The 27,016-nt window shown below is 43.9% G+C and overlaps 2 protein-coding genes and 1 long non-coding RNA gene across 4 annotated transcripts; 1 reads left to right on the top strand and 2 right to left on the bottom strand.

Moving 5' to 3' along the window:
• Nucleotides 1-81: 81 nt before the first annotated feature.
• Nucleotides 82-20,541, top strand: shc3 (SHC (Src homology 2 domain containing) transforming protein 3). The gene is made up of 12 exons (XM_056432868.1): nt 82-1,019; nt 8,727-8,797; nt 11,065-11,128; nt 12,598-12,717; nt 14,644-14,697; nt 14,836-14,887; nt 14,972-15,101; nt 15,197-15,350; nt 15,912-16,005; nt 16,107-16,292; nt 17,940-18,268; nt 18,396-20,541. The coding sequence occupies exons 1-12, from the start codon at nt 423-425 to the stop codon at nt 18,522-18,524; spliced, it is 1,980 nt and encodes a 659-aa protein (XP_056288843.1). The 5' UTR covers nt 82-422; the 3' UTR covers nt 18,525-20,541.
• On the bottom strand, nt 17,147-18,026 carry LOC130205468 (uncharacterized). Its single transcript, XR_008833923.1, has 2 exons — nt 17,850-18,026; nt 17,147-17,321 (listed from the first exon to the last, which is right to left on the bottom strand). It is a non-coding gene; the product is annotated as an uncharacterized LOC130205468 (long non-coding RNA).
• LOC130205467 (sphingosine 1-phosphate receptor 3) lies at nt 18,221-26,324 on the bottom strand. Of its 2 annotated transcripts, none has more exons than XR_008833922.1 (2): nt 26,166-26,324; nt 18,221-18,309 (listed from the first exon to the last, which is right to left on the bottom strand). XR_008833922.1 is itself a non-coding variant. In XM_056432869.1 (2 exons), the coding sequence occupies exon 2, from the start codon at nt 25,099-25,101 to the stop codon at nt 23,947-23,949; it is 1,155 nt and encodes a 384-aa protein (XP_056288844.1). In that variant the 5' UTR covers nt 25,102-25,179; nt 26,166-26,324; the 3' UTR covers nt 23,770-23,946. The 2 variants fall into 2 exon arrangements, 1 of the variants encoding a protein (XP_056288844.1); XM_056432869.1 differs by lacking the exon at nt 18,221-18,309 and adding an exon at nt 23,770-25,179.
• Nucleotides 26,325-27,016: the final 692 nt, after the last annotated feature.

Genomic DNA, 27,016 nt, shown 5'->3' with positions numbered 1-27,016 from the left:
GGGATTTTTGAGGCTGGAAATCAGCAGCAGCATCACCGCTGGAAACCAAACCAGCTGCACCACAACACCAGCAGTCTGGTAGAGACCTTTTTCCTCCCCATCCTCTCCTCCCTCAATGCTGTGTTTTCATGGATTGTGTCTGTCTATTTCTATCTGACGGATTGGATTGCAGCTCTGGATTTGACTGAGAGTAGATTGGACTTTGGCGACAGCAGCAGCAGCTCAACACGACCGCCACTGTCACCTCAATAGAGAGAATTACAGTCAGGTGGCCTGTGATTGCCGAAAGGCGTTTGCTGCTGCGATGTTCCAGGAGAGGGTAATCAGCGCGGCTCAGCCACGTCTGCCAGCACACTTGTGAAAGAGGCCGGCTGTGCGTGTCGGTTGGTGGAGAGAGGGGCGAGCGCGAGAGAGAGAAGGGTATGCTTCACCGTACCAAATACAACCGCTTCAGGAACGAGTCCGTGACATCCGTCGATGAGCTTCTCCACGGCCTGTCCATGAACCCCAAGGTCTCGGCCCCCCCGCAGTCCGCAGCCGACACGTCTTACACCCCGCCGACTGAGCTCCAGCCCTCCGCCGCCGCCGCCGCCGCTTCCAGCACCCCCACCGGCCACGGCTCCGACCACCCGGACGATGGAGGCACCACCCTCTGTACCCTCATCAACAAGGTGTCCGGCCTGAAATTCAGCAACTCGGGCAGCCTGCTGGGCATCAAGGGCCTGCCCTCGGCCGTCAAGGACCTGGCCGCGTCGAAGCTGCAGGGGGGCGGGGGCTCGGGCCCCGGCGCGGCGCCGGCAGCAGCCTCCGGTGCGGGCGGCTCTCTGTGCGGCTCGGCCTCTCACTCGACCCCCGAGCCGGCCGCCGGCACGAGCAAGAAGAGCAGGCCGGACGAGCCGCCGCCCGGCGGAGAGGACTGCAGTCCAGGTGGAGGTGGAGGACCGGAGACCAAACCCTCCAGAGGATGGCGACACTCCAGCGAGAAGATCTCCGGTCCAGGGGTGACATACATCGTGAAGGTTGGTCATCTCGTTTTTTGCATTTTTGTCCTCGCCTTCTTTTCCATTCTGTCTTTTCTTTCAATGACTCGAGCTCCGCCACATGCAAGGGGGTTTATCGTCTTATGAGAGATGAGGTTTTATTGGCACGGAGCGACGTGCCCTTGAGTGGGCGTCTGTAGGTTGGCTTCACCAGAAGGTGCAGCAGCAGCATCCACAAAGTAGACGCTGAATAATTCAGTCAACACAGAGGGTGAACGTTGGGGGAAAGTGTGATGGCAAAACAAGAACAGCGTCATTCTGAGAAGACTGCACACATTTAAATTCATACAGTTCGTCTTATATACGCGGAGCCACGGCGTTATGCTTTTGTAACCGTGGTGACGTGTTATTCTGTACATTGTGCATCCCTCTGAGCTCTGTGGCTGCAGACAGTGAGATGGTGGGACTGGAGAATCACGCACCACGCGGTGCGTCTCTCACGTTGTTGTTTCTCCGCCGTCACGCATCTTTACAAGCGGCGCACAAGTTGGCGCACAAGCACGAGAGCTGTGGATGTCATCATGCCGGCAGTGAGTCACGAGCACGAGGAGCGGCGATGCCGAGCCCTGCAGGCTCTTCAAGGTGGAAAGTGAATGAGAACACGGAACAAACCATTTTCACTGAAACAATAACTTGGCAGTAGAATGTGCATCTTTTAAAAAAAAAATATTAACGCTGCACGGAAAAGAAAAAGTAGAATGTGGTTTCGAAGAGCTGGATGAGCGAACTGGAGAGGATTGCTCGGTGAGGTGTGATATTCCAAAATCAGGGTTCACAGTGTGCTCTCCGTCACATGACTCCGACCACGACTCGCCCGAACCGAGCCGGCGGTGTCTGTGACCGGTGGGACATTCCATTCCCTGCATGAGTCTGGGGTCATTTTCTCGATTTTACAAAAAAAATTAAATCCACCTTTAACCCTCCTGTTACCTTCGGGTCAATTTGACCCCATTCAATGTTTAACCCTCCTGTTACCTTTATATTTACTGACATATTTTACCCTCGGGGTCAATTTGACCCCAGCAATTAAAACCTCCAGAGAATTATTAGAAATAATATTGTTTCCCAAGTTTAAGTGTGAGGTACTTTATGTTTGTTTGTTGATACCTAAATTAGCCCTTTAAATATACATAAAAAGTTGATATTTCTTATATGTTTGACACAGTGAAAAACAGCCTGGGGTCAAATTGACCCCAAAGAACACCGACATTAAACATTGAATGGGGTCAAATTGACCCTAAAGGTAACAGGAGGGTTAAAAGGCTTTTGCATATAACACATAGGCTACCCATGTGTTATACATCAAAAATTCCAGAACAATCTCAGCTCTCTATATAATGAGGCACAATTGTCCTCAGGTACAAGTGGGGAAAAAAAAGTATGGCCCTAAAGCTGAAAATGCAAATTCGATTTTTAAAAATTCTTCATATCTCTTCTGAAAACACACTTTTACTCATGTGGACCAACTGTTTTGGTGTTTGAAATTGGTTTACCAAAAGGTCATAGGTTCACAAAAGCAGTGAAATATCTGAATACAATGCTGGATACATGTAAATAAATGTCAAAAACCAAAATCGGCGGCGCTGATTCGCCCAGACGATGCCGCTGGAAGCATCCACACCGGGAGGGGGGCGGGGCCGGTCGCTGGCCCCCTGCGGTCGGAGGTCCTGTGCGTATTGAGTTCCTCGTGGTGTTTTTGCTCACAGCACTTTTAATTAGCGTCATGCGGTCACTCGTCACGCACCATTACTCTAAAGGGACATTGATTGGCAGTGGTCACTCTATGCTAACGATGGTCTGTCAGCAAAAACAAGAAGCTGGAAATAATAACGCCCTTCTTCTTTTTGCTTGCGTTTCTTTGTATATTGTAATTATTTATTTCACGTGTGTTACTTGTCCTTATTCTGTGCATTTTTTAAAAATTACAACATGTATTAATACTCATTCGCCTTTAGCCTGGCGGTGTCTCTGGATAAGTGCTTTGTCCTCCTGACCCGACGTATCCGGTTTCGACTGCACACAACTGATAGTTTAATTCAGCAACTGTGCACATTATGGACCAAATACACGTTGTGTTACATCTTTTCACCTGAGTGCAACTTCATGATAAGCGAGACACTTTAAAAATGAATACATGAGCATAACATTAAAACTCCAGTATGCAAAACCTCTTGCCTAATATAAATGCCTATGTTGCAGGTTGTTGTTTGTTATAAAGACTGAGCATGTTAAAGGACCAGTATTGTTAACTGGGATCAGCGATGGCCTCTTCAAAGCTGGCTAAACATTGATATTCATAAATAATTAGTATTTGTTTGTTGAAGAGCATGAGAGAAACACATCTTCACGTCGTGCTCAGAACGTCTCTAACGATGTTAGAATGGTGAGATGTTGATGGCCGGAGAGTCGGGGCGTCTGTGGACACACAGATTATGAATGTGATAACGATAGAAACTCGTCAGCAGTAAATGTTCTCGGTGTTCGTCAGAGGAGGTGTTGGAGGGTGACGAAGTGGCTGGAAGGTGGAGTCATGGGATGGGAGGACGACCGTCACCTCATGTGACATATGAACACCCTGATGCACTTTCAAAAGCACTTTGCATGAACTTTGTGTCATTCTTTGCCTTTGGGCCTTTGCTGCCACATGGAATACAGGTTTAAGTCAATTTAGGAAGATTGGATGAAAGGATCATAAATGAAGTCGTAAATTAATATCCAGTCACACCCCTTATAGCCATTCATTACATTACATTACATGTCATTTAGCAGACGCTTTTATCCAAAGCGACTTACAATAAGTGCATTTCAACCTAGAGTACAAACTAAGAACAACAAGAATACAGGAAGTAACATTTCCTCAACATAGTCGAACTACAAAAGTACCATAAGTAAGTGCTATCTAAGTGCCACTGAAGTGCTAATCTGTGTTTTAATCCAGATATAGTCGGAAAAGGTGTGTTTTCAGTCTCCGACGGAAGATGTAGAGACTTTCTGCTGTCCTGATGTCAGTGGGGAGCTCGTTCCACCACTGAGGAGCCAGGACAGCAAACAGTCTGGATGTAGAGTGATTAGCTCGAGGTGCAGGAGTCACAAGTCGATTGGCTGTTGCCGAGCGGAGCGAACGTGTCGGGGTGTACGGTGTGACCATATCCCGGATGTAGACGGGGCCCGATCCGTCTAGAGCACGGTACGCCAGGACCAGTGTTTTGAAGCGGATGCGAGCAGCCACCGGTAACCAGTGGAGAGAGCGGAGGAGCGGAGTGGTGTGGGTGAATTTCGGGAGGCTGAAGACCAGTCGAGCTGCTGCATTCTGGATGAGCTGCAGGGGTCGGATGGCCTTAGCAGGTAGACCAGCCAGGAGGGAGTTGCAGTAGTCGAGGCGTGAAATGACCAGAGCCTGGATCAGAACCTGCGCCGCCTTCTGAGTAAGAAGAGGACGTATTCTCCTGATGTTGTGCAGCATGTACCTACAGGAACGTCGTCGCAGCGATGTTGGCCGTCAGGAGAGTTGACTGTCGAGTGTCACCCCGAGGTTCCTGGCAGTCCGGGTAGGGGCCAACACAGAGCTGTTGAAGGTGATAGTCAGGTCGTGGGTGGGGAGCCTTTCCTGGAAGGAATAGTAGCTCAGTCTTGTCAGGGTTGATCTTCAGGTGGTGAGCAGACATCCACTGAGAGATGTCAGTCAGACAGGCAGAGATTCGTGCCGCCACCTGTGTTTCGGACGGTGGAAACGAGAAGATCAGTTGGGTGTCATCAGCATAGCTATGGTAGGAGAAGCCATGCGACGAATGACAGAGCCGAGAGAATTTGTGTACAGAGAGAAGAGGAGGGACCCAGGACGGAGCCTTGAGGAACCCCAGTAGTGAGAGGACAAGGATCAGACACAGATCCTCTCCAAGTTACCCGGTAGGTGCGGTCTTTAAGGTAGGAAGAGAAAGAGCGAGTGCAGTGCCTGAGATCCCCAGGTCCTGAAGAGAAGAGATCAGGATCTGGTGGTTCACGGTGTCAAATGCTGCAGAAAGGTCGAGAAGGATAAGGACAGAGGAGAGAGGCTGCTCTAGCAGTGTGAAGCTGCTCAGAGACAGCAAGGAGGGCCGTCTCTGTCGAGTGGCCGGCCTTGAATCCAGACTGGTGAGGGTCAAGAAGGTTGTTACTGTGGAGATAGGAGGACACTTGGCTCAAGATAGCTCGCTCCAGAGTTTTGGAGAGAAAAGGAAGAAGAGAGACCGGTCTGTAGTTGCTGACTTCAGACGGGTCGAGCGTGGGTTTCTTCAGGAGAGGGTTGACTCTCGCCTCCTTCAGAGAGTTAGGGAAACAGCCAGTTGAGAGGGAGCTGTTAATAAGATGGGTGAGGAAGGTCAGAAGGTCAGGAGCAATAGCCTGGAGAATGGGAGACGGACGGGGTCAAGCGCGCAGGTGGTCGGTCGGGCGGAGGTCACCAAGCTAAGAACTTGATTGGGAGACAAGGGGGTGAAAGAGGAAAGAGGGGATGAAGAAGTTAGTGTTGGTGAGGTGATAGAAGATGGATTTGTAAAGGAGGAGCGTATGTCGTCTATCTTGTTTGTAAAGTAGTCGACAAAGTGGCTCGGCAAAAGGATGGAAGGAGGAGAGGACAGGGGGGATCAAGGAGGTTGGAAAAGATAGAGAAGAGTTTTTTGGAGTTAGAGAAGGAAGACTGAATTTTGGTCAGGTAGAACGAGCTTTTGGCTGCAGAGATAGAGGAAGAGAAGGAGGAGAGGAGAGATTGATAGAAGAGCAAGTCTTCCGCTTGATTCGATTTGCGCCATTTTCTTTCCGCCGCTCGCAGGGTGGCTCTCTCGGCGCGCACCGAGTCCGACAACCACGGAGCCGGAGAGGATTTCCGAACCGGTCGTGTCTTAAAAGGACAAAGAGAATCAAGAGATGAAGACAGGGAAGAGAGGAGAGTGTCTGCGGCAGAGTTAGGATGCATGAGTGAGAAGCAGTCAGTTGAGGGGAGAGCAGATAGGACAGAGGAGGCCAGAGAGGAGGGGCAGAGGGTGCGAATGTTGCGGCGTACAGGTGCAGAGTCTGTAGATATGGGTGGGTTGTCAGTACCAGAGAGCGAGAGAGAGTAAGAGATGAAGAAGTGGTCAGAGACATGGAGAGGAGTCACAGTGAGGTTAGAGGTAGAGCAGTTTCTTGTGAAAATGTAGTCAAGGTGGTTGCCGGCTTTGTGAGTAGGAGGGGAGGGACTGAGTGAGAGGTTAAAGGAAGACAGTAAGAGTAAGAGATCACATGACTTCTCTGTCTGGATGTTAAAGTCACCCAGAAGGATGAGCGGGGGGCCGTGTTCCGAAGTTCGATAGGAGGACGTCTAGCTCGTCCAAGAAATCTCCCAAAGAACCAGGGGACGGTAGAGAACAACAATGTGAAGTTGAACCGGATGAGTAACGGTCACCGCATGAAACTCAAAAGTCAGTGGGATAAAGAGTGGAAGCGGGTAGGGACAGAAACACCATGTGGGTGAGATGAGTAAACCTGTACCTCCACCCGACCAGAGGGTCTGGGTGTGTGGCTAAAGGAGAAGGCAGAGGAGAGAGCAGCCGGGTAGACGTGTTGTCTGCTGTGATCCAGGTCTCAGTGAGAGCCAGGAAGTCAAGCGACTGCTCCACAGCAAAGCCAGAGATGAAGTCGGCCTTGCGGTTGGCTGACTGACAGTTCCAGAGGCCTCCTGTGACCAGGTGCTGGGTGTGAGTAGACGGGTAGGAAGGATAACAGAGGAGGGTTCCGGTACATGAATGAGCGAGTCCTATAGTAACTACAGTAGAGATACGCACAGGTATGGAAAAGACACACATATTAAAAAATGGGAAATACTCAGCCACCCCGAAGACTCCAACGGAAGACTCCTATGTCTTTGTCCTCCGAGTCTCGACTCCAACGGAAGACTCCTATGTCTTTGTCCTCCGAGTCTCGACTCCAACGGAAGACTCCTATGTCTTTGTCCTCCAGTCTCGACTCCAACGGAAGACTCCTATGTCTTTGTCCTCCCGAGTCTCGACTCCAACGGAAGACTCCTATGTCTTTGTCCTCCGAGTCTCGACTCCAACGGAAGACTCCTATGTCTTTGTCCTCCGAGTCTCGACTCCAACGGAAGACTCCTATGTCTTTGTCCTCCGAGTCTCGACTCCAACGGAAGACTCCTATGTCTTTGTCCTCCGAGTCTCGACTCCAACGGAAGACTCCTATGTCTTTGTCCTCCGAGTCCTCCGAGTCTCGACTCCAACGGAAGACTCCTATGTCTTTGTCCTCCGAGTCTCGACTCCAACGGAAGACTCCTATGTCTTTGTCCTCCGAGTCTTCGTCCGATGAGTCACGCTGACGCTAGAGCTGACGCGAAAAACCCCACCCGGTTATGAGCCCAAGTTAGTGCCAATTACCTCCAGCCGCGTTGACACCGCCCCTTGGCTTTTGGTATTCAAATGACACTCAATAGAAACCAGGTGACGATCGCTCGTCCAATCAGTGAAGATTCAGGTGTTGGAACACAGGACACACCTCTCTACCAAAACAACTCCTTAAAACAGGACAGACTAACAATCTAGCAGCTTTAGACAACAAATACAACAGTAACTTTAGCAGATAAAACTAGTTTAAAGAAGATACTTAGCAGGATCCAAGTAGTCAGTAGTCTCGCCTCACAGGTAGAAAATGCACTCATGAGATTGGTGTAATGTTTATGACTTGTGTTCGTGACGCTGTGATGTCAATGTGGCTCTTTAGTGCAGGAAACATTCCATGTTTCTTTTTCTGCCGTTGAATTGGCGGTATTTGGTTTTCCAAGTCACCGTGTGGAGTTTCATTAAAATAAAACTAATCAAAATGCATTGTGTGTGATCGTTAGTCCTACAAATCATGTACCTTGCTCATAAAACATCGTAAAAGTCCCTCCCCTCTGGTAGGAGGCTGCAGTCCATCAGGACAAAGACCTCCATCTTCTTCTTCTTCTTCTTCTTCTTCTTCTTCTTCTTCTTCTTCTTCTTCCTGGAGGCCTCCTCCACACACATGTCACTTTAACATGCACTTTAACTTAAACACACACGTCTCTTGAAACACACACCTAAACACTTTAACGTTATTTGTTTATCTTTATCTTATTTGTTTATCTTTATTTATCTTATCTTATACTTAAGTTAATACACACTTTGCACTGTCGCATTGATTGTTGTTTGTCATGTCAAATGTTGCACCTTTCGGCAAAAAAAATCCTCGTTTGTGTAAACATTCCTGGCAATAAACGGATTCTGATTCTGAAAAAAGGGATTCTATTCCAAAGAACAATTTGAATCCTTCATAGTTTACATCACTGTCTGCTAGTTTGCGTCCTGCTCCTTCTCGAGTATCTTTGGTGCCTCACTGCCAACGACAGGCAACAGGAAGCTGTGCACACCTTTGGGCAGGTGTGTCCTGCACGAGATGCAACGACGCTTATGGAGCTGCTCCACAGCGCCCCCAGTGGTCAATAACAACCAGTACCGTGAATCGGTTGAGTCACATTTGATCCTTTCTGGATTGAGTGCCTCATTTGTAGATATTGAGTTAATGTTGTTGTGATGTTGTATCAAGTGAAGGACTGCGGGTATTTGGATTATATGAGTTCAGATGTTGTGCTTGTTGTTATGTGCTTGTTTTAATTGTTACTTTTTCTTTCTTTCTTCTTTCCAGTATCTGGGCTGTATAGAAGTCCTTCGGTCGATGAGATCCTTGGATTTCACCACAAGATCACAAATTACTAGGTAAGGCCACACTTTTATATTCTGACTTTTCATGATTCACTTGATTTCAAAAGAAAGTAAAACAAATCCCATTAAATCGTTTATTATGCCATTACAGGCCGATTATTGTTGATACTTAAACCTAACACACATACGTCTGGTGTGTAGTTGTTCAAATATATATTATATATTTATATTTATATAATATAATTGGTAACTATCTACAATTATTTATTATATTTATTTATGATATAAAAGGTTTTATTTTAATTTCCAAGTGACACTTTTTATTTTCTTCTTTAGATTTACTTAAAAAACACACATATTTCGACCTAGAAATCACTCAGAATTGTTTTTGTGATGTTTTTTACCAGAATAAAATAAAATCATAAAACCCTAGATATACTAATACAATATATTATTTTTGCTCACATCTGTTTTTAACTTATCGACTAAACTCTAAACCTACTTTATAAGAATAGGACATTATAGGTGTGCCATGTTGTGAATGAACTTAGTGAATACTATTTTAGTCATTACTAATTATGCTCCTGGATGTGTGTCGGTTTATAACGTGTGTACTAAGCAGATACACAATGATTTTAGTGATTAAGAGATCACAGTAGATGAACACAATAGCTGAATTTATTTTTAGCAAAACTTTTATCTACTGTGCTTTCAGTATAAGTCGCTCAGTGAGAATCTGTCATGTGACCAAATGTTTAAGTGGTACAAATTAATTACATTTAGTATTAAAAACTACTCTAAATAAACCACTGCTCTCGGTCGTTCTTTCGCAGATATAAACTTATAATTACGAGCAGAACATTAGTTCTCAGTATGAATACGGTTCAATCTGCCATAATAAAAAGTATTTTAATATTTGATGTATCTTGAGCAGGGGCCACGTCAGCATCATGGCCGCCCTCTTAAAGGGCCGGAAACACTTTAAGCTCCTCGAACATCTTGTTAAATAACTCTCTTTGCTTTTGATTATTGTTTATTTGAGTGTAGATGTATTGCACATAAGAAAATGTCTCTAATATTACAACATACATCCATTTTATTTGAAACCTTCAAAATAAAAGCACGGGAAATGTTTCTTTCATTTCTTTAAGAAAAGGTGATCACGTGTCTTTCAAGCCGTCAGGGGCCACATGAAATGATGCCGCGGGCCGGATTTGGCCTGCGGGCCTTGTGTTTGACACCTGTGCTCTAGAGCATATTTCTATATTTGTGTTTCTGTTTGCCTCTCATACATAGAGAGACAGACAAACACACAGAACATTGTACGTCTCATGATATTGCTATTATTAGATTTTGCCTTCCTGAAAGCACCTTTACTGTCGTGGAGATTTAGAAAGAATACGGAAATGAACGTTTCATGAAAGTCATGAAACCAAATTCACTTCCTTTTAGGGGGGATTTGATTTGACTGCATCAAAGCAGCTCTATTTTTAGCAACGATTGAATCCATATTTTGTTGTATTTTACATGAAAATGATAAAACGGTTCACTTCCCATCCGTCGCGCCGTACACCAGAGACAGTTGCATGGCTTTGAGAGGTGCTCTGCGTTTGTAATATTCCTCACGGCACCATATGAAATACTCTTCACTGGATATTGACTCTTGACTCGGGTCTCTTGTGGAGTTCAGCCTCACTATAAATACAATTATTTCTCTTTTAGGTAAATGTATTCATTTACAGATTTACAGCCATTTTCCATTTATCAATTATCAACTCGCATCTTCTCATTTAATGGACAATAAACCAAAATAATCCAAACAGATGACAGCAACATGTCATGTGTTCGCGACATTAAAACAATAAAGCAATGCTTTTATTAAATAAAAGAACAAGGCAGTGAATGGCAAGCACAACAATATATAATAACTTACATTTACTCTATATTTATTTTTATAATTATTAAACAGTCGCTTAATTAACAAACCACACTAATAATAGCCATAATAATAAGTGATATTATTATTATAAAAAATACAAACACATTAATTATTCAATTATCACATTACAATTAGAAACCACTAAAAGGAAGAAAAAAAACCCATCTCATGTATCTTAAATAAAATCTCCATTTAAATTGGCTAAAACCAGCTGGACTTTGTGATGATTGCTAATTCGCTAACTTTGGCTTTATCTACACAATAAAATTGTTCTTGGCAAAGTAGTAATTGTATTAAAACAACAACAACAACACATAACAGTCATTCTGTGGCTGTTTATGGTCACCATCTTGGCTTCCCCCTCCTCTCGTCCTCCCTCTAGGGAAGCCGTCAGCCTGGTGTGTGAGGCTGTTCCAGGGACCAAAGGAGCTCTGCGGAAGAGAAAGGTACATGGAGGGAGGGAGGAGGGAGGAGGGAGGGAGGAGGGAGGGAACACGGCAGAAGTGATGCCCACACCGAGAGAGCTGAGAAAATGAATGTTAGTGAAAGGTACAGTGGAGAGGAGAGAAAAGAGGAAACAGCATTATATATTCATTTACCCGTCCAACATCTATATATAGCATCGCCTCTGTAAGTTTCTCTCATCCTTCCTTCGTGCAAAAAGAGGGAGAAAATGGAGACAGATGGAAAGAGGAAGAAATGATGAGAGAGAAATAGATTGTACTTAGAGGAGAGAGAGCGAGAGAGCGAGGTATGGGACTGCATGTGCGTGGGCGTAGCTCCGGCCCACGATGCATTGCACACAGTGCTTAGTGACTCATGGAGTGCACAATGTCTGTGATCAGGAGGCTGAGCCGAGTGTGAGTGTGTGTGTGTGTGTGTGTGTGCGCGGTGTGTGTCTGCGCTGTGTGTCTTGATGTGGGGTGTGAAATGAACCATTACTCTATTCTCTAGAGCTTGTTCAAATGTCAGAGGAGAGTCTCCAACACGGCGAGGACCGGTTTCCCTCTCAGAATCGACGTGGCCGGAAGACGCCGTGGCGTCGCTGCGGGGCGGATCACGTGACATCGGCTTCACGCCGGCCGCTTCTCACGGGGTTCACGTCGTTTTAATCTGGCGCCTTTGGCTCGTCTCTTAATCCAAAAATCACCACTAGCAGCGGTGTTGGATATCTAAAACTATTATGAGGTGAAATGTGCATTGCCCATGCTGTAATAAATAAAAATATTGAACAATAATGTTTCCTCTGGATAGAATTGTTAGTGGTGAAATGATCAAACTTATTTAAAAAAATTGTTTGACATTTTATAAGTCCTTTTGACTTCACGTCTCATCGGGTCATCCCGACATTCATCCACTGCAGACACAGTCAGGGTTACGTGTTTTGCTCAAGGACTCATCGACTAGGGATTGAACCGCCGATCCCCTCGATTGGCAGACGGACCCGCTGACCTCTGACCTCTGACCTCTGACCTCTGACCCAGTCACAGTGTTTCCCCCAGTCTCCATTCTTCATGCTTAACTCCACCGGCCTGCTGGCCACAGCTTCATATTCACGGAGCGACACTTTGATCTGAACTCTCAGCATAAAGCAAGGAACACTTGTTGAATCTTTCCTTTCTGACATGTGTGAAAAACACATCTTTAGACTATATCTGGATTAAAACACAGATTAGCACTTCAGTGGCTCTTAAATTGCTCTTATTGTGGTACTTTTGTAGTTCGACTATGTTGAGGAAATGTTACTTCCTGTATTCTTGTTGATCTCAGTTTGTACTCCAGGTTGATGCACTTATTGTAAGTCGCTTTGGATAAAAGCGTCTGCTAAATGACATGTGATGTCATATAATGGATACCGTGTAAGTGATGAAGAAGTGACTTTGTTGTCTCGCTCGTCTTCCTCTGCTCCTCTCAGCCACCTTCAAAAGCTCTGTCCAGTATCTTGGGGAAGAGCAACCTGCAGTTTACTGGCATGTCCATCAACCTGAATATCTCCACCAGTAGCCTCAACCTGATGACGCCCGACTGCAAACAGGTCAGTGTGCCCCCTTCTGGAAACATCCCCTGAGCCACGAGATACTCAACAGATGCTGCTGCGCTGGATTCAGGAAGAGATACTGAAGCGCCGTTGTGTTGGGGGGTCTGCACGAACCTCCTAGCAACCGTATATCCTCTGTGTGTGTGTGGGGGAGGGGTCACACAGGGTCAAGAATGAGAAGGCCATGAGTTGCGTTTGAAAGCTAAGCACGGCGACCTTGTGGATTACGATATTTACCACACGAGCGTCTCCAAGGTCAAGATTAGAATGAATCTCCAAAGCAAAAAAAAGAAAGAAATATAAGAAGCCATTAGTTTCTATATTCAGAATGATGCAATGGCAGACGTGTTTTTAAGCGGAAGCTGGAGTGTTTGAAAAAAATAGAATTAAGGATGTTTGTTCAAGGAGGTTTATGTAATACAAGAACAGTTAGAGAAGGAAGACGAGCACACGGCCTCTCCAGAGGAGGTTGGCAACCTGACTTTAACCCTCCTGTGACCTTTGGGGTCAATTTGACCCCATTCAATGTTTAACGTCTCTAAAAAAATGATTGACATCATTTTTTTTGCTTCATATTTCATGACTTTTCCTAATTTATTGGGGACAACTGGGAAAACATCAAATTCACATGATGATATGTTTTAAATGTCCAGGACACATCATCGGTGTTCTTCAGGGTCAATTTGACCCCAGGCTGTTTTTCACTGTGTAAAACATATAAGAAATAGAACGGGCACTCGGTAGAGCGCATACCTTCGCATATCACAAGATTGGGCATTGAATTATGAACATTTTGGCATTAGTTACATGCCAATTGGACAAAAATGTATCGTGCTATGGTAAAAAAAGAGTTTGACCTTTCCTTGACCTTTGACCCGATTGATCCCAAAATCTAATCAAATGGTCCCCGGATAATAACCAATCATCCCACCAAATTTCATGCGATTCAAGAACATTTTGACCTGTTCATGACCTTTGACCTTGACCTTTGACCCGATCGATCCCAAAATCTAATCAACTGGTCCCCGGATAATAAACAATCATCCCACCAAATTTCATGCGATTCAGTTCAATACTTTTTGAGTTCTGCGAAAGATTTTGACCTGTTCATGACCTTTGACCTTTGACCCGATCGATCGCAAAATCTCATCAACTGGTCCCCGGATAATAAACAATCATCCCACCAAATTTCATGCGATTCGGTTCAATACTTTTTGAGTTTTGCGAATAACACGCATACAAATAAATAAATAAATAAATACACGGCGATCAAAACATTACCTTCCGCATTTTCAATGCGAAGGTAAATATCAACTTTATTAGTTATTTAAAGGTCTATTTAGGTCGTCAACAAACAAACATAAAGTACCTGACACTTAAACTTGGGAAACAATATTAATTCTAATAATTTTCTGGAGGTTTTAATTGCTGGGGTCAAAAAGGGTAAAAGAGGTGAGTCCATGTGAAGGTAACAGGAGGGTTAAAGAAATACATTCTAGAGATACTAGTTGTTGATGTGGTGGTGTCAGTGGTCAGTGTGCTTTGCTTTCCACGCTTGTGTCTTTCTTGATACTGCCAGCAGATGGTGCCAAATTAGAAAATAATACATATACTTAATAATCCTACACATGTCAGACGCCGGAATAACATTTCAGATATCTTGAGAATCAGTTCCTTATATTAGAGTCACAGCTGCATTCAGACTAAACAAGTGCCGACCTGCTCGTCTGACCCCTGGATACTTCCAATATGCTCAGATAGCAGGCAGTTATCTCATTTAATTATTGGGGAAAGGCAAAGAAATGAACACGATTCTGATATAAATGTTACACCATGTGTGCAGAATGCATGCGTGTGCATTTCTATGCCTGTGTGTATAAAGAGGTTTTTAAAAACTCACCTGTGCTGCGTAAATGTTTACAGATCATAGCGAACCATCACATGCAGTCCATCTCCTTCGCGTCAGGGGGAGACCCTGTAAGTATCTTCATGGCCCGTGTCATATTACATCTTGTGATAACTCAAAACTACTTCATAACAAAAATATTTTATAACCAGAAACCCAAAAGATAAAAGTTGGCTATAATGCGTCTTTTTTGTGTGGTTTCTTTTTAGGACACCACCGATTATGTTGCCTATGTAGCAAAGGACCCGGTGAACAGGAGAGGTAGGTGTGCTCATGTTATATGATCGACTGTAGAGCGCCTCACGCACCATGCTGACTCCAGTGTGTTGGCCCCGCCCTCCTCAGCATGTCACATCCTGGAGTGTTCTGACGGGCTGGCCCAGGAAGTCATCAGCACCATCGGCCAGGCCTTCGACCTCCGCTTCCAGCAGTACCTGCAGTGTCCACTGGGAAAACTGACCTCCACACATGACAGGTGGGACACCCGCAACATGTACATATTCAATGACACACACACACACACATTTGCAGCTTTGAGTTCCATGATCAAACCACGTTTTTTCCCTCCAGGGTATTAAACATGGAGGAGTTGCCATGGACGGAGGAAGAGGAGGAGTCAGCAGAACATCCGTACTACAACAACATCCCGGGCAAGATGCCCCCCCCTGGAGGCTTTATAGACACCCGGCTGACCAATCACAATGCAGCGCCTGACGGGTCCCAGGTACAACCCAGCTTCTGTGGATTCATTTGTTTGTTTTGTTTGTGTATTTTATTGAGTCAATCAAATCAAATACAATATTATTACCTTCGCATTGAAAATGCGGACGGTTATGTTTTGATAAGTCAAAAAGTATTAAACCGAATCGCATGAAATTTGGTGGGATGATTGGTTATTATCCGGGGACCATTTGATTAGATTTTGGGATCGATCAGGTCAAAGGTCAAGGTCATGAAAAGGTCAAAACCTTCTTTTTACCATAGCGCGGTCAATTTTTATCCAATTAGCATGCAACTAATGCCAAAATGTTCATAATTCAATGCCCAATGTTGTGATATGCGAAAGTATGCGCTCTACCGAGTGCCCGTTCTAGTTCTATATAATATACAAAAGAGAAAGACTGAAAAGGTATAGGTAGAAGCAAAAAATGCTTATAATTTCCTATCCTAAAGGAACTTGAGCAGAGTAACTTTAGTAGGTGGAGGAGTCTCAATCTCAATAACGATGAATGTTTGAATGAATGTTTTTAATGAACTGTCTGCCTGTGTGTCCGTGTGTCGTCAGACGGGCCCATCTTCAGTAGATCAGACATATTACCAAGGGCGGCACTGTGGGGAAAACTGGGGAGATGAAAGAAAGTCTACATTCATACAACAGGGTGAGAAAAACCAACAAGTTTCCCACTACTGGAATACGTGAGACGCGTTGCATCATCTCAACCCTCTGGCTGTGACCGTTCCTCCAACATGTCGACCGTAGGATCGTTTGACATCAACAGCCTCCCCGAGAGTAAAGGTCCGGCACCGAAAACAGGAGAGCTGCCCGCGTATGTGAACACTCAGCAGATCGACGCCCAGGTGCTGGCGGCGCTGCAGGCCGAGGCGGACCATGTGACCAAGGGCATGGCAGCCAGAGAGAGCCCCCAGAAGGACCTGTTTGACATGAGTGAGTCTCGGTTTCTTCACGCGGGTCCGTGCCGCGGGATGACGTCCTCGTCAGAGTCGGTAATGATAGAGGACTCGTGGCCTTTTGTTTCTCGGTGACGTCAGCGTGGCGTTAATAACACCATATCAGTGTTAATGTCAGGGCTGTATTGTCTCCTGCTTTCAACTTGCACCTTCGCTTTGCTATTATTATACATAAAAGACTTGTTTCATAAAGTTGTGTTTAACTATGTATGAAGAGTTTCTGTATGAAGACTGAGTGCAGGAATCATCATCCACCTGCTGTAGTTTATATATATATATATATATATATATATATTGCGCAATACAATGAAAAATTAAGTTATTTGATTTGTAAAGTTAAGAATAAGTAATTTATTGCAGTACTTTTAATTAGGTTATTAAAAAAATAACATACATTTTCATTGCATTGCGCAATATATATATATATTTATATATATTTATATCTTGCGCAATACAATGAAAAATTAAGTTATTTGATTTGTAAAGTTATTGAATAAGTAATTTATTGCAGTACTTTTAATTGGGTTATTAAAAAAATAACTTAAATCTTCATTGTATTGCGCAATATATATATAGATATAAATATATATTTATATCTATATATATATTTATATATTGCGCAATACAATGAAAAATTAAGTTATTTGATTTGTAAAGTTATTGAATAAGTAATTTATTGCAGTACTTTTAATTGGGTTATTAAAAAAAAAACTTAAATCTTCATTGTATTGCGCAATATATATATTTATATATAAATATATATTTATATCTATATATATATTTATATATTGTGCAAAACAATGACAAATTAAGTTACCCAACACCACAGCAGGGGTTTTACTCTCTTTATTCCATCTGGTAGAGAAGTAGAAGGTTTATTTAATGGGATGCAGTTCCTTAAAAAACAATGTTGGAGCGGAAAATGAAATCCTTTATGTTCATATATCCATATTTAGTGACGACCGGTCGACTTCTTCTCTGCCTTTTTCTCGTGTGTTACCGCCACCTGTTGATCAATGAAATAGTGTGAACAGAAATAGATGTGGAATAGATTATCCAATCACCACAGCACCAATAATCCAGTTAGAAATTAAGACAAACTAAGCACTGATAATAATAATAATAATAACTTTATTTATATAGCACCTTTAAAAACAATGTTTAAAAGTGCTCCACAGAGAGTCAAAGCAAAACAAGTGGAATAGCAAGAAAACAATATTACATTTAAAAGTATATATTAAAATTCAAATTAAAACTGATGACCTTGTGTTTCAGACATCTTCATGTTTTTAACTAAAACACATCTTTAGACTATATCTGGATTAAAACACAGATTATCACTCCAGTGGCTCTTAAATAGCTCTTATTATGGTACTTTAGTAGTTCGACTATGTTGAGGAAATGTTACTTTCTGTATTCTTGTTGTTCTGAGTTTGTACTCTAGGTTGATGCACTTATTGTAAGTCTCTGTGGATAAAAGCGTCTGCTAAATGACGTGTGATGTCATGTAAAATGTAATATTTCAGTAGCTGACCTCCTGGATTAGCGCCGTTCATAGACAGCCGAAGGATGTCGAGTGAAACCTTCCTCTGTTAATCCCTTCCTCTGCCCTCGACGACCCCAGAGCCCTTCGAGGACGCCATTCAGCGCCGGTCCCACCCGCCGCCCCAGGGCCCGGCCCCGCCCCCGGTCTCCGGCCTCCACAAGGCGGCGTCCGTGGACAGCTCCAGCCCTCTTCTTCTGGTGCGCTCGGTGGCCCTCCGGGCGCAGGAGGAGCTGGAGGGCCGGACGTGGTACCACGGCAAGATGAGCCGCCGGGACGCCGAGCAGCTGCTGAGGGAAGACGGGGACTTCCTGGTTCGTAAGAGCACCACCAACCCGGGGTCCTACGTCCTGACGGGCATGCACAACGGACTCGCCAAACACCTGCTGCTGGTGGACCCCGAAGGCACGGTAAGACGGGGTCAAAGGTCGCCTCGGGTCAGGGAGATGTACTGTCGAGGGAACGAGAGAAAGAGAAACTCAACGTTGGTGCAATGAGGCCATAACTGACGTTTAACATCTGTCTCTTCTTCAAAAGGTACGGACAAAAGATCACATATTTGACAGCATTAGCCATCTTATCGGCCATCACCGTGACAACAGTCTCCCGATTGTGTCAGCTGGGAGTGAACTGTGTCTCCTTCAGCCTGTTGGAAGGAAACAATGATGCCTTCACTGCCCGGTGGGAAATGGGAAGCTCTGAACAGTCCTTCCCACCGTCCTGAAACGCGAAGAGGAGATACTCGGAGGCTCTTCGCGCCGACGGCCCGCGGTTATTTACTGGAGAAACCGGAAGATACGAGATTTGTTAAAGATGAAAAAAAAACACAAATATTTATAGAAGTGTTATTATTTTGTTGCGATGACTGAAATGCTGTATTTTTGAGAAGACAGAGGTGCATTTGGACATAATATCTTAATTTGGTGTTTTAAAAGATTTGAAAAAATAAAGACAATTGTTCTTCTAGTTTAGATGAAGTGCAAAACAAACCTCAAAGAGGAGTTGACAAGAGTATTTTAGAATACACATCTGAAATTTTAGTTTTGTCTGTCAAGCACAACCACATTTCTACAGGAACCGTTGGCGAGGAGGTCGAGGAAACTACAACAAATACCGTTTGTAGTTAATCACTTCCGAGGGGATCTCTTTTAATCCCACCACGAATGTGACGGCTCTCTCAGAGTCACGATATGAAATCTGCTGTTATTGGGGAAACTAAATGTGTTTTGCTTTGCAGTTTCACAAAGTGTCGGGGGGGAAACACACATCCTTCATCGTGCTGTCGACGGCTTTAAAGAAACCTTTTTTACCGAGTATTTCCTCGCGTCACTGCAGTCGCATGACTTCAAATCAACCGTTCTCGTGGACATTGTTCGTCGACCTTGATGCCCCTTTATTTGGAAGAGGTGCTCGTGTTTGCTCACACTGTAACATATATTTATGCTTTTTAACCAGTGGTTATTTCCGAATTGTTCGTTTTCTCTAGATTCTTCTTTACGGTGTGTAGTAAATGATTAGTTGTGGGGCTTGAGTCATGCAAATGGTTATTCTCACATTCCTTATTAGCATTTTATGCTTCTTCTTTTATTTTCATTTTTTAAAAACTTTTAAGTTATGATTCGAGCGATCACAAATGAATAGCACAATCAGAAAGTCCGATCGGTCCGGTCGTCTGCGTCAGTTGTACCACGATGAACTATCAATGTGTTGAGTTGTGATTAACACTTTTTTACTTAAGATCAATTAGACAAACAGTGTGCACCTGATGTACAGAATGTCATGTTTAATATTGGATCACCTTCACTTATCGATGTTAAACAAAAGTATATGTTTTTCTCCGCGTGCTGATTTCTCGTGGCAACACGACTGCGTTGCCACTAGGTGTCCTCACAGGAACACGTGCTTACTCCTGCCAGCACCACTCCCTTCACTTCTCTTGTGTTTGTACTTATGAGGAGCAAAGGAAGCGGGCTTTGTGTTACTTTAAGTATGGTACACAGGGGAATACACGACAACGGGTCAGAGTTCATTTGCTTTTTGCAGTCCACTGTACACACTCATTCCTCAGAGCAGTTTACTGTCACCAGTGTTCTACTTTGTTTGTAGAGTTGGAATCAGAACATTTGAAATGGCTGATAGAAATAGACATACTTTTGAAACGCTCTCCTCCTGACCGTCGTCGGGACTCTGATGGATACCAAATGAATGGGGCATTGTATTCGATATGCACCGGACCACTTCGACTGAACCCACATCAGCATGTGTTCAATGGGTTTGACAAGACAGATGCAATGTAATATAACGTGCCTGTATTTTGCTGCAAGAGGGTACAGTTCATGCATCTCACAACAACACATGTTTTAGCGAGGATTTGGGATCGTCATGGAAACGTCCACCACCAGCTTCGTTTTGGTTTCAGCCGACGAGACTTTCCTTGATTCCTCGTGTCCCTTTGAGCACGAGGCGAGGTGTGAAGAAAAGGGCACGGAGAATCGTTAAGTTCGCTTTATGAACCGTAATTCACCGTTTACTTTTAGTCCGATTATTTGTGATATGATTTGATCAAATCGCATATCTTGGGAGAAGATGTGCTAAATAAATTTTAAAAACACAACGCTAATCTCAAGAATGCTGTTGAGATTAGTCTTTACTTCTGAAGAGCAAATTTATAGAATCACCTGGGCAAAATGTGCAAAGTTTAAACACACACACACATATATATACATATATATATAGTTATATATATATATATATATATATATATGTATATATTTATATATATATATGTAAATATATATGTATATATTTATATATATGTATATATTTATATTTATGTATATATATATATTATATATGTATATATTTATATTTATATATATATATATATATAACTGGATCAACTCCATACTTGAATCCCTCTGATAACGAGATGATTCGCTGTGTGGCATGAAGAAATGATACAACCAAACATGCTGGGACACAAAGAGAACACGGCTTCTTTCTAGATTTCTGTTGATGAAATGTGCCTTTTATTTGTACAAATGGTATTCTTCTTTCTCTTTTCTTTCTCTCTTTAAAGTGCAAAAGCTGATCTTCGATGGGGCATGCCTGTTCACTAGAGGTTGTGTTTTGCCCTGCTGCGTGTTGCTGCTTGAGACCGTTTTCTCTCTCTATCCCTCCCTCCCTCCCTCCCTCTCTACTATATATTATAAATGTATCATTTCCAGATTCTCAATACAAATCTTTGTCGCAGGAAATCACAAAGAAATTCACTATTTTGGAACAGGTATAGTTACAAAAAAGAGGCGAAAAAAAGGAAATAAAAACAAAAAAGTCCAAATGATGTTTACAGATTTACTCTTTTGGTTCTATGGGTTTATCACTATTCTGTACGACTGTTGGCAATAAAACTGTGAATGTGTAGAATCTCAGTTGTTGCATTTGCTGGAATAATCAATATTTCATATATTTAAGTCAGTGTCATCACAGTTATTAAACAAAGTTTTCTCACTGACTTATCGAGATATTTTGCCACGCAGATGTTTTTTAAGAATATGATGTTTTTGGCGTTGAAACGAAAAAACAAGATATAAACAATTATTGTTCTGGATAATCCACAGAACACACGGTCCCACGTTTGAATTGAGATTCATTTTCTAAAAAACAGTTCTCGGACAGGTTTTTTGGGGCATTATTAACCTGGATGCTGTGTCAGGAAAAAATATATTGCTGTTGAATATCTTGAAGTTATATTTCAAAGCTGTGAGTAACACAAACAAAAATCCTTTCACCTTTATTATCCTGATGCAGCTGCAGAAACCCCATGGACACCTCTAAACCTGGACATGCACTGACATACCTGCACGGCCAGATACCACGACAACACCAGCGAGACAATAACACATATTTGTTTGTAATTTGTGCCAATGGAGTTATTTTCTCAAAGGAATGAGGAAGACACATCAAGGACATAACTGCACTACTGGAAACATGAGGTTTATTGTTTGAAGCTAATATGTGTGTATCACAGAGATAGCTGCTTCCTATTCACATGCTGCATCCACAGGCCTCCTCCTCCAGCGCACCGGCCTCACGCGTCGACAGTTCATTGTGTTCACTTCTGTAAGTCTGATAACACACAACAACTTCCTAAAATGAGGATTGAAGAGATTCCGTACTTATCATGCAGCATGTTATGAGAATATCACGTCACATATTAACTGCTGTTATTAACCAGCAGATGGAGCCCCGGCATCACTTCAATCTGCTGATGTTGAACAAACAGCATCCATTAACCCTCCTGTTACCTTAGGGTCAATTTGACCCCATTCAATGTGTAATGTTGGTGTTCCTTGGGGTCAATTTCATATTTCATGACTTTTCCTAATTTTTTGGGGACAACTGGGAACACATATTCTTCTTTGGGGTCAATTTGACCCCATTCAATGTGTCATGTCGGTGTTCCTTGGGGTCAATTTCATATTTCATGACTTTTCCTAATTTTTTGGGGACAACTGTGAATACATATTCTTCTTTGGGGTCAATTTGACCCCAGGCTGTTTTTCACTGTCAAACATATAAGAAATATCAACTTTTTATATATATTTAAAGGGCTATTTAGGTAGTCAACAAACAAACATAAAGTACCTCACACTTAAACTTGGGAAACAATATTAATTCTAATAATTTTCTGGAGGTTTTAATTGCTGGGGTCAAATTGACCCCGAGGGTAAAAGATGTCAGTAAATATAAAGGTAACAGGAGGGTTCAACATTGAATGGGGTCAAGTTGACCCAAAGGTAACAGGAGGGTTAAGGATGGTGAATATGGATGTTCTTTCATCATGAATAATATAATTCATCTCTTTACATATCATATACATTGTATAATGCAGCTGTCACTACAGCAATTGCACGGAGTAAATACATCATTACAGAAGGGACTGCATAGAATAATAAATAACTTCCATTGTTTGTTATAACAGTAATAGTGTCTACATTCTTCATTACATTATTTTGCAGAACTATAATTGCACTTTAATTCATGACAGGTGATTTTTTGGGGTCTTTTCCTATATTGTCATCGTCACAACCACAGAGGTACGTATTCTTCTGTGAAGGTGGAGCGCACCGTCACTCTGCATGATGTCCTCCAGACGACCTCTGTAGCTTTGTGACGATGCATTTATCTCCTGGAATACAACTCTGCTTCACACGATTGATCTTCTTGTCTTTACCCTTCGATTCATTCGCAGGTACGCGCACAGTGATGACATACACTACCGTTCAAAAGTTTGGGGTCACTTAGAAATGTCTTTATTTCTCAAAGAAAAGCACTGTTTTTTCAATAAAGATAACATTAATCAAAAATACACACTATACATTGTTAATGTGGTAAATGACGATTCTAGGTGGAAACGTCTGGTTTCTAATGAAATATCTCCAGAGGTGTATAGAGGCCCATTTCCATCAACTATCACTCCAGTGTTCTAATGGTACATTGTGTTTGCTCATCGCCTTAGAAGACTAATATCTGATTAGAAAACCCTTGTGCAATTATGCTAGCACAGCTGAAAACAGTTATGCTGGTGATATAAGCGATACAACTGGCCTTCCTTTGAGCTTGAAGTTTGAAGAACAAAATTAATACTTCAAATATTAATCATTATTTCTAACCTTGTCAATGTCTTGACTATATTTTCTATTCAATTTTCAATTCATTTGATAAATAAAAGTGAGTTTTCATGGAAGACCCAAAATTGTCTGGATGACCCCAAACTTTTGAACGGTAGTGTACGTCCTTCACTAAGAGGTGATATCGATTGTGTCGTCGAACATACTGGCCTAATATATGGATCCGTCCAACGGCCGGATCCATATATTAGGCCAGTATGTTCGACGACACAATCGATATCACCTCTTAGTGAAGGACGTATCTCATTGTAATCCGCTTCCAGACTTCAGGTGATGCAGATAAATCAATAACAAGCGGAGGAACCGCTGCCCTGCAGCCAAGAAATCCTTCATCCTGAATCACAACTTAAGCGCCCGTGAGCTCCCCGCCAGGACCGGCCTCAACTTCCTGCCGTTCAGTCCTTCCCGTCACTCTCCCCGACGGCTCGGCCCGCCCCTCCCGCCACCACCGAGACCTCGCCGTGCGCCGTGTCCGTCTCCGTCTCCCGCCCTTTCTCCGGCTCCGCCCGCCCGCCGCCCCCCCGCTGGTTCTGGTCGGGGTTGTTCTGGCTGCTCCACGACTTGCTCCGGCTGGGCTCCAGGGGCCGCTTGTTGCCGCCGCCGCCGCCCTTTGCCGCCGCCGCCCCCGACAGGCAGACGCCGCACACCAGGCCCAGGAAGGCGCCTCTCATCTCGCGGCTGGCCAGCGTGTAGATGACCGGGTTCATGGCCGAGTTGAGCACCGCCACGCCGATGAACCAGTCCGCCTTGTACAGGATGGGGCAGCGCTGCTCGCAGGCCACGTCCACCAGGAGCAGGATGAAGAGGGGCGTCCAGCAGGTGATGAAGACTCCGACCACGATGATGACGGTGCGCAGGAGGGACATCGCATGCTCGGAGTTTCTGTTCTTGCTCACTTTCTGGCTGCTGGACTTCACCAGGATGTAGATGCGGGCGTAAAGGACCGATATGGCCAGGAGCAGAACCATGAACACCGTGATGCAAAAAGCCACGTATGTCTTGGTGTAGAGAGGGAGGATCGTGGAGCAGTCGGGGAGGTTGTCCAGGCAGTTCCAGCCCAGAATAGGCAAAGCCCCGAGAGATACAGCAATCAGCCAGCAGGTCCCGATCAGCAGGAACACGCGGTAGTTCTTATTGGCATCGTAAGGCCTCATCTTGATCATCGTCAGGTGTCGCTCGATCGCAATCGCCAGGAGGCTGAAGATGGAGGCGCCGAGTGCCACGAACATGCTCCCCTCTCGGACGAACCAGAGCGCGGGGGACAGCTGCAGCGTCTTCTCGCCCGACAGCAGCAGGTTGACCAGGTAGGCGACTCCGGCCAGCATGTCGCACAGCGCCAGGTTTCCGATGAAGAAGTACATGCGGTTGTGGAACTTGTGGTTCCTCCAGATGGCCACCAGCACGGTGAGGTTCTCCAGCACGATGAAGCCGCAGATGATGAGGAACACGACGGTCTTGGGGTCCGCGGCGCCGGAGCTCGTGCCGACGGTCGCGCGGTGGTCCAGCTTGCCCGTGTAGTTGTAGTGGAGGTATATCTGAGGGTTGATCATCTTCAAAGCTCCGGCTGCTGACACTGGATGTCAGAAGTGAGCGAGGGAGTCCAGTGTCAGCAGATCCACAGCGTTGGACTGCAGCGGGGGAGGTGAGGGGGGTCAGAAAGCAGCCAGTTGTATGGTTCAAAGATATTCTATGTATCCGACTAGTCAGTAAACATCTGATCAAAGTTAACAGAATAATCACGTTCTCTTTCTTTTACGTTGGTTTATTTAATAAAGGGCAGTGCACATTCATAAAAGCATTTCTGTAAATGTGCCAGGGTTATAGCCAAGAGGCTGTTTTTCATCGGAGGCAGATGTCATAAAACAAACCTAAAAACACAAGATTACGTATAAAGTACGGACAAAGCGAACAACAGAAGGGAGAACTGTGTTAAAATTGAGAGAATAAAAACATCCATGTCAGAAACACAGAACATAGAGGCAGAGTAAATGAAATATAACAGCAGACAGCCAAACAACAACAAGACATGCATGCAGGTCGAGTGAATAGTCGACCAGCAAAGTCGAGACATACAGAGACCTGACAACAGACAGACAACAACAACAACAACAGACAGAGGGGAGGTCCAACAAGGACAGGTAGGAGCCGTTACGGTCTCGTGCTGACGGACCTGGGGACTATACACCATTTGTTTGAGTTTTAAATGAATTGCATGTTTGGAAATCTCTGATGATCCTGGAATGGAGTTCCAGTCTCTTGCGGCTCCAGAGACGTCAGACTCAGTGAAAACTCTTTTCCTCAGAGGGACAGTTCAATCCCCTCTGCTGCAGCTCTCGTGTCCCGTTTGAGAGGAGGAGAGGTCAAGCATGCATAATGTTGGACATCTTCATTTCCCGTGGAAAGAGGTCTCAGAACACTTTGACAAGCATGCAGCCTAAACCTTAACACACATGATGCTGTTTGTTTATCTGTAATCTTGGACCATTTCCCAAACTGCCATAAGGACTCATTTAAAAACACAAAGTCCTCTCCATCTCTTCTGTCTGGACAGTACACATTGTATACACACTCTGTAGGCATCACGCATACTCCTTTAAAGACAGACTCCACTCACCGGGGGATGCTCGCGGTCACGGTTCAGTTGAAAGTGAAACGCGCACCGAGAGACGCGCGCGTCATGGCTGAGCGGCCGGTTCTCCGTGTCACGCGGATTAAAAGTTGCTCTTTAATCCCGTCTCCCTCGGCTCGAGGGCAGAGAGCGGCTCCTCGATCATCTTCCGCTGATCTCCGAACTCCGGACTCGCTGTCTGGAAGTCACTCCCCTCCTTCTCCCTCCTTCAGCCCGGGCAGGCAGCGCAGGGGCGGGTGGAGGGTGGAGGGTGGAGGGTAAAGCAAGGAGATATATCTCACAGTCATGTTTGTAACATATGTTGCACTAACATGTCTAAAACATGGTAACACATAAATAAAAATACGTTTTATAATCCTTAAAGCAGAATTTCCATACTCATTTAATTAAAATTTTGCTGAATATGTATTTTTTGGTAGGCCTGGACATTAGAAACCAATGTTTTTGTCAGGAATTGGTTCATTTATTGATTTTTGTTGTTGCTTTGCTTAAAAGGCTTTTAAGTTTGTGAATGAGAAGATCTAAAATCTTGATTGTTTCATTCAAAATTGAAATAATTAGCAAACTATCTTAACTGTTTTCAAGATGGAAATATAAAGAATACACAGATGCAAGAGAATAATGAATCAACATCATAATGTTTTATTCGTATTATAATAATAATAATAATTATTATTATTTTGAGAAAACAGATGGAGAGAGTATAAAACAAAATGTTCAGGCAAATCTCAACAATGCAACCGAAGCCTCGTCCCTACATGATGCACCACATGCAGCTTAGAGTCTCTGGAAGTATAAGAAAAGTTTTACGACTGTTTTTATGGACCTGCCAAAAA

This window comes from Pseudoliparis swirei, chromosome 15 (assembly GCF_029220125.1).
Source record: "Pseudoliparis swirei isolate HS2019 ecotype Mariana Trench chromosome 15, NWPU_hadal_v1, whole genome shotgun sequence".
NCBI classification, from domain to species: domain Eukaryota; kingdom Metazoa; phylum Chordata; class Actinopteri; order Perciformes; family Liparidae; genus Pseudoliparis; species Pseudoliparis swirei.
The sequence above is the reverse complement of the archived record's forward strand: the minus strand, read 5'-3'. Positions and strand labels throughout refer to the sequence as shown.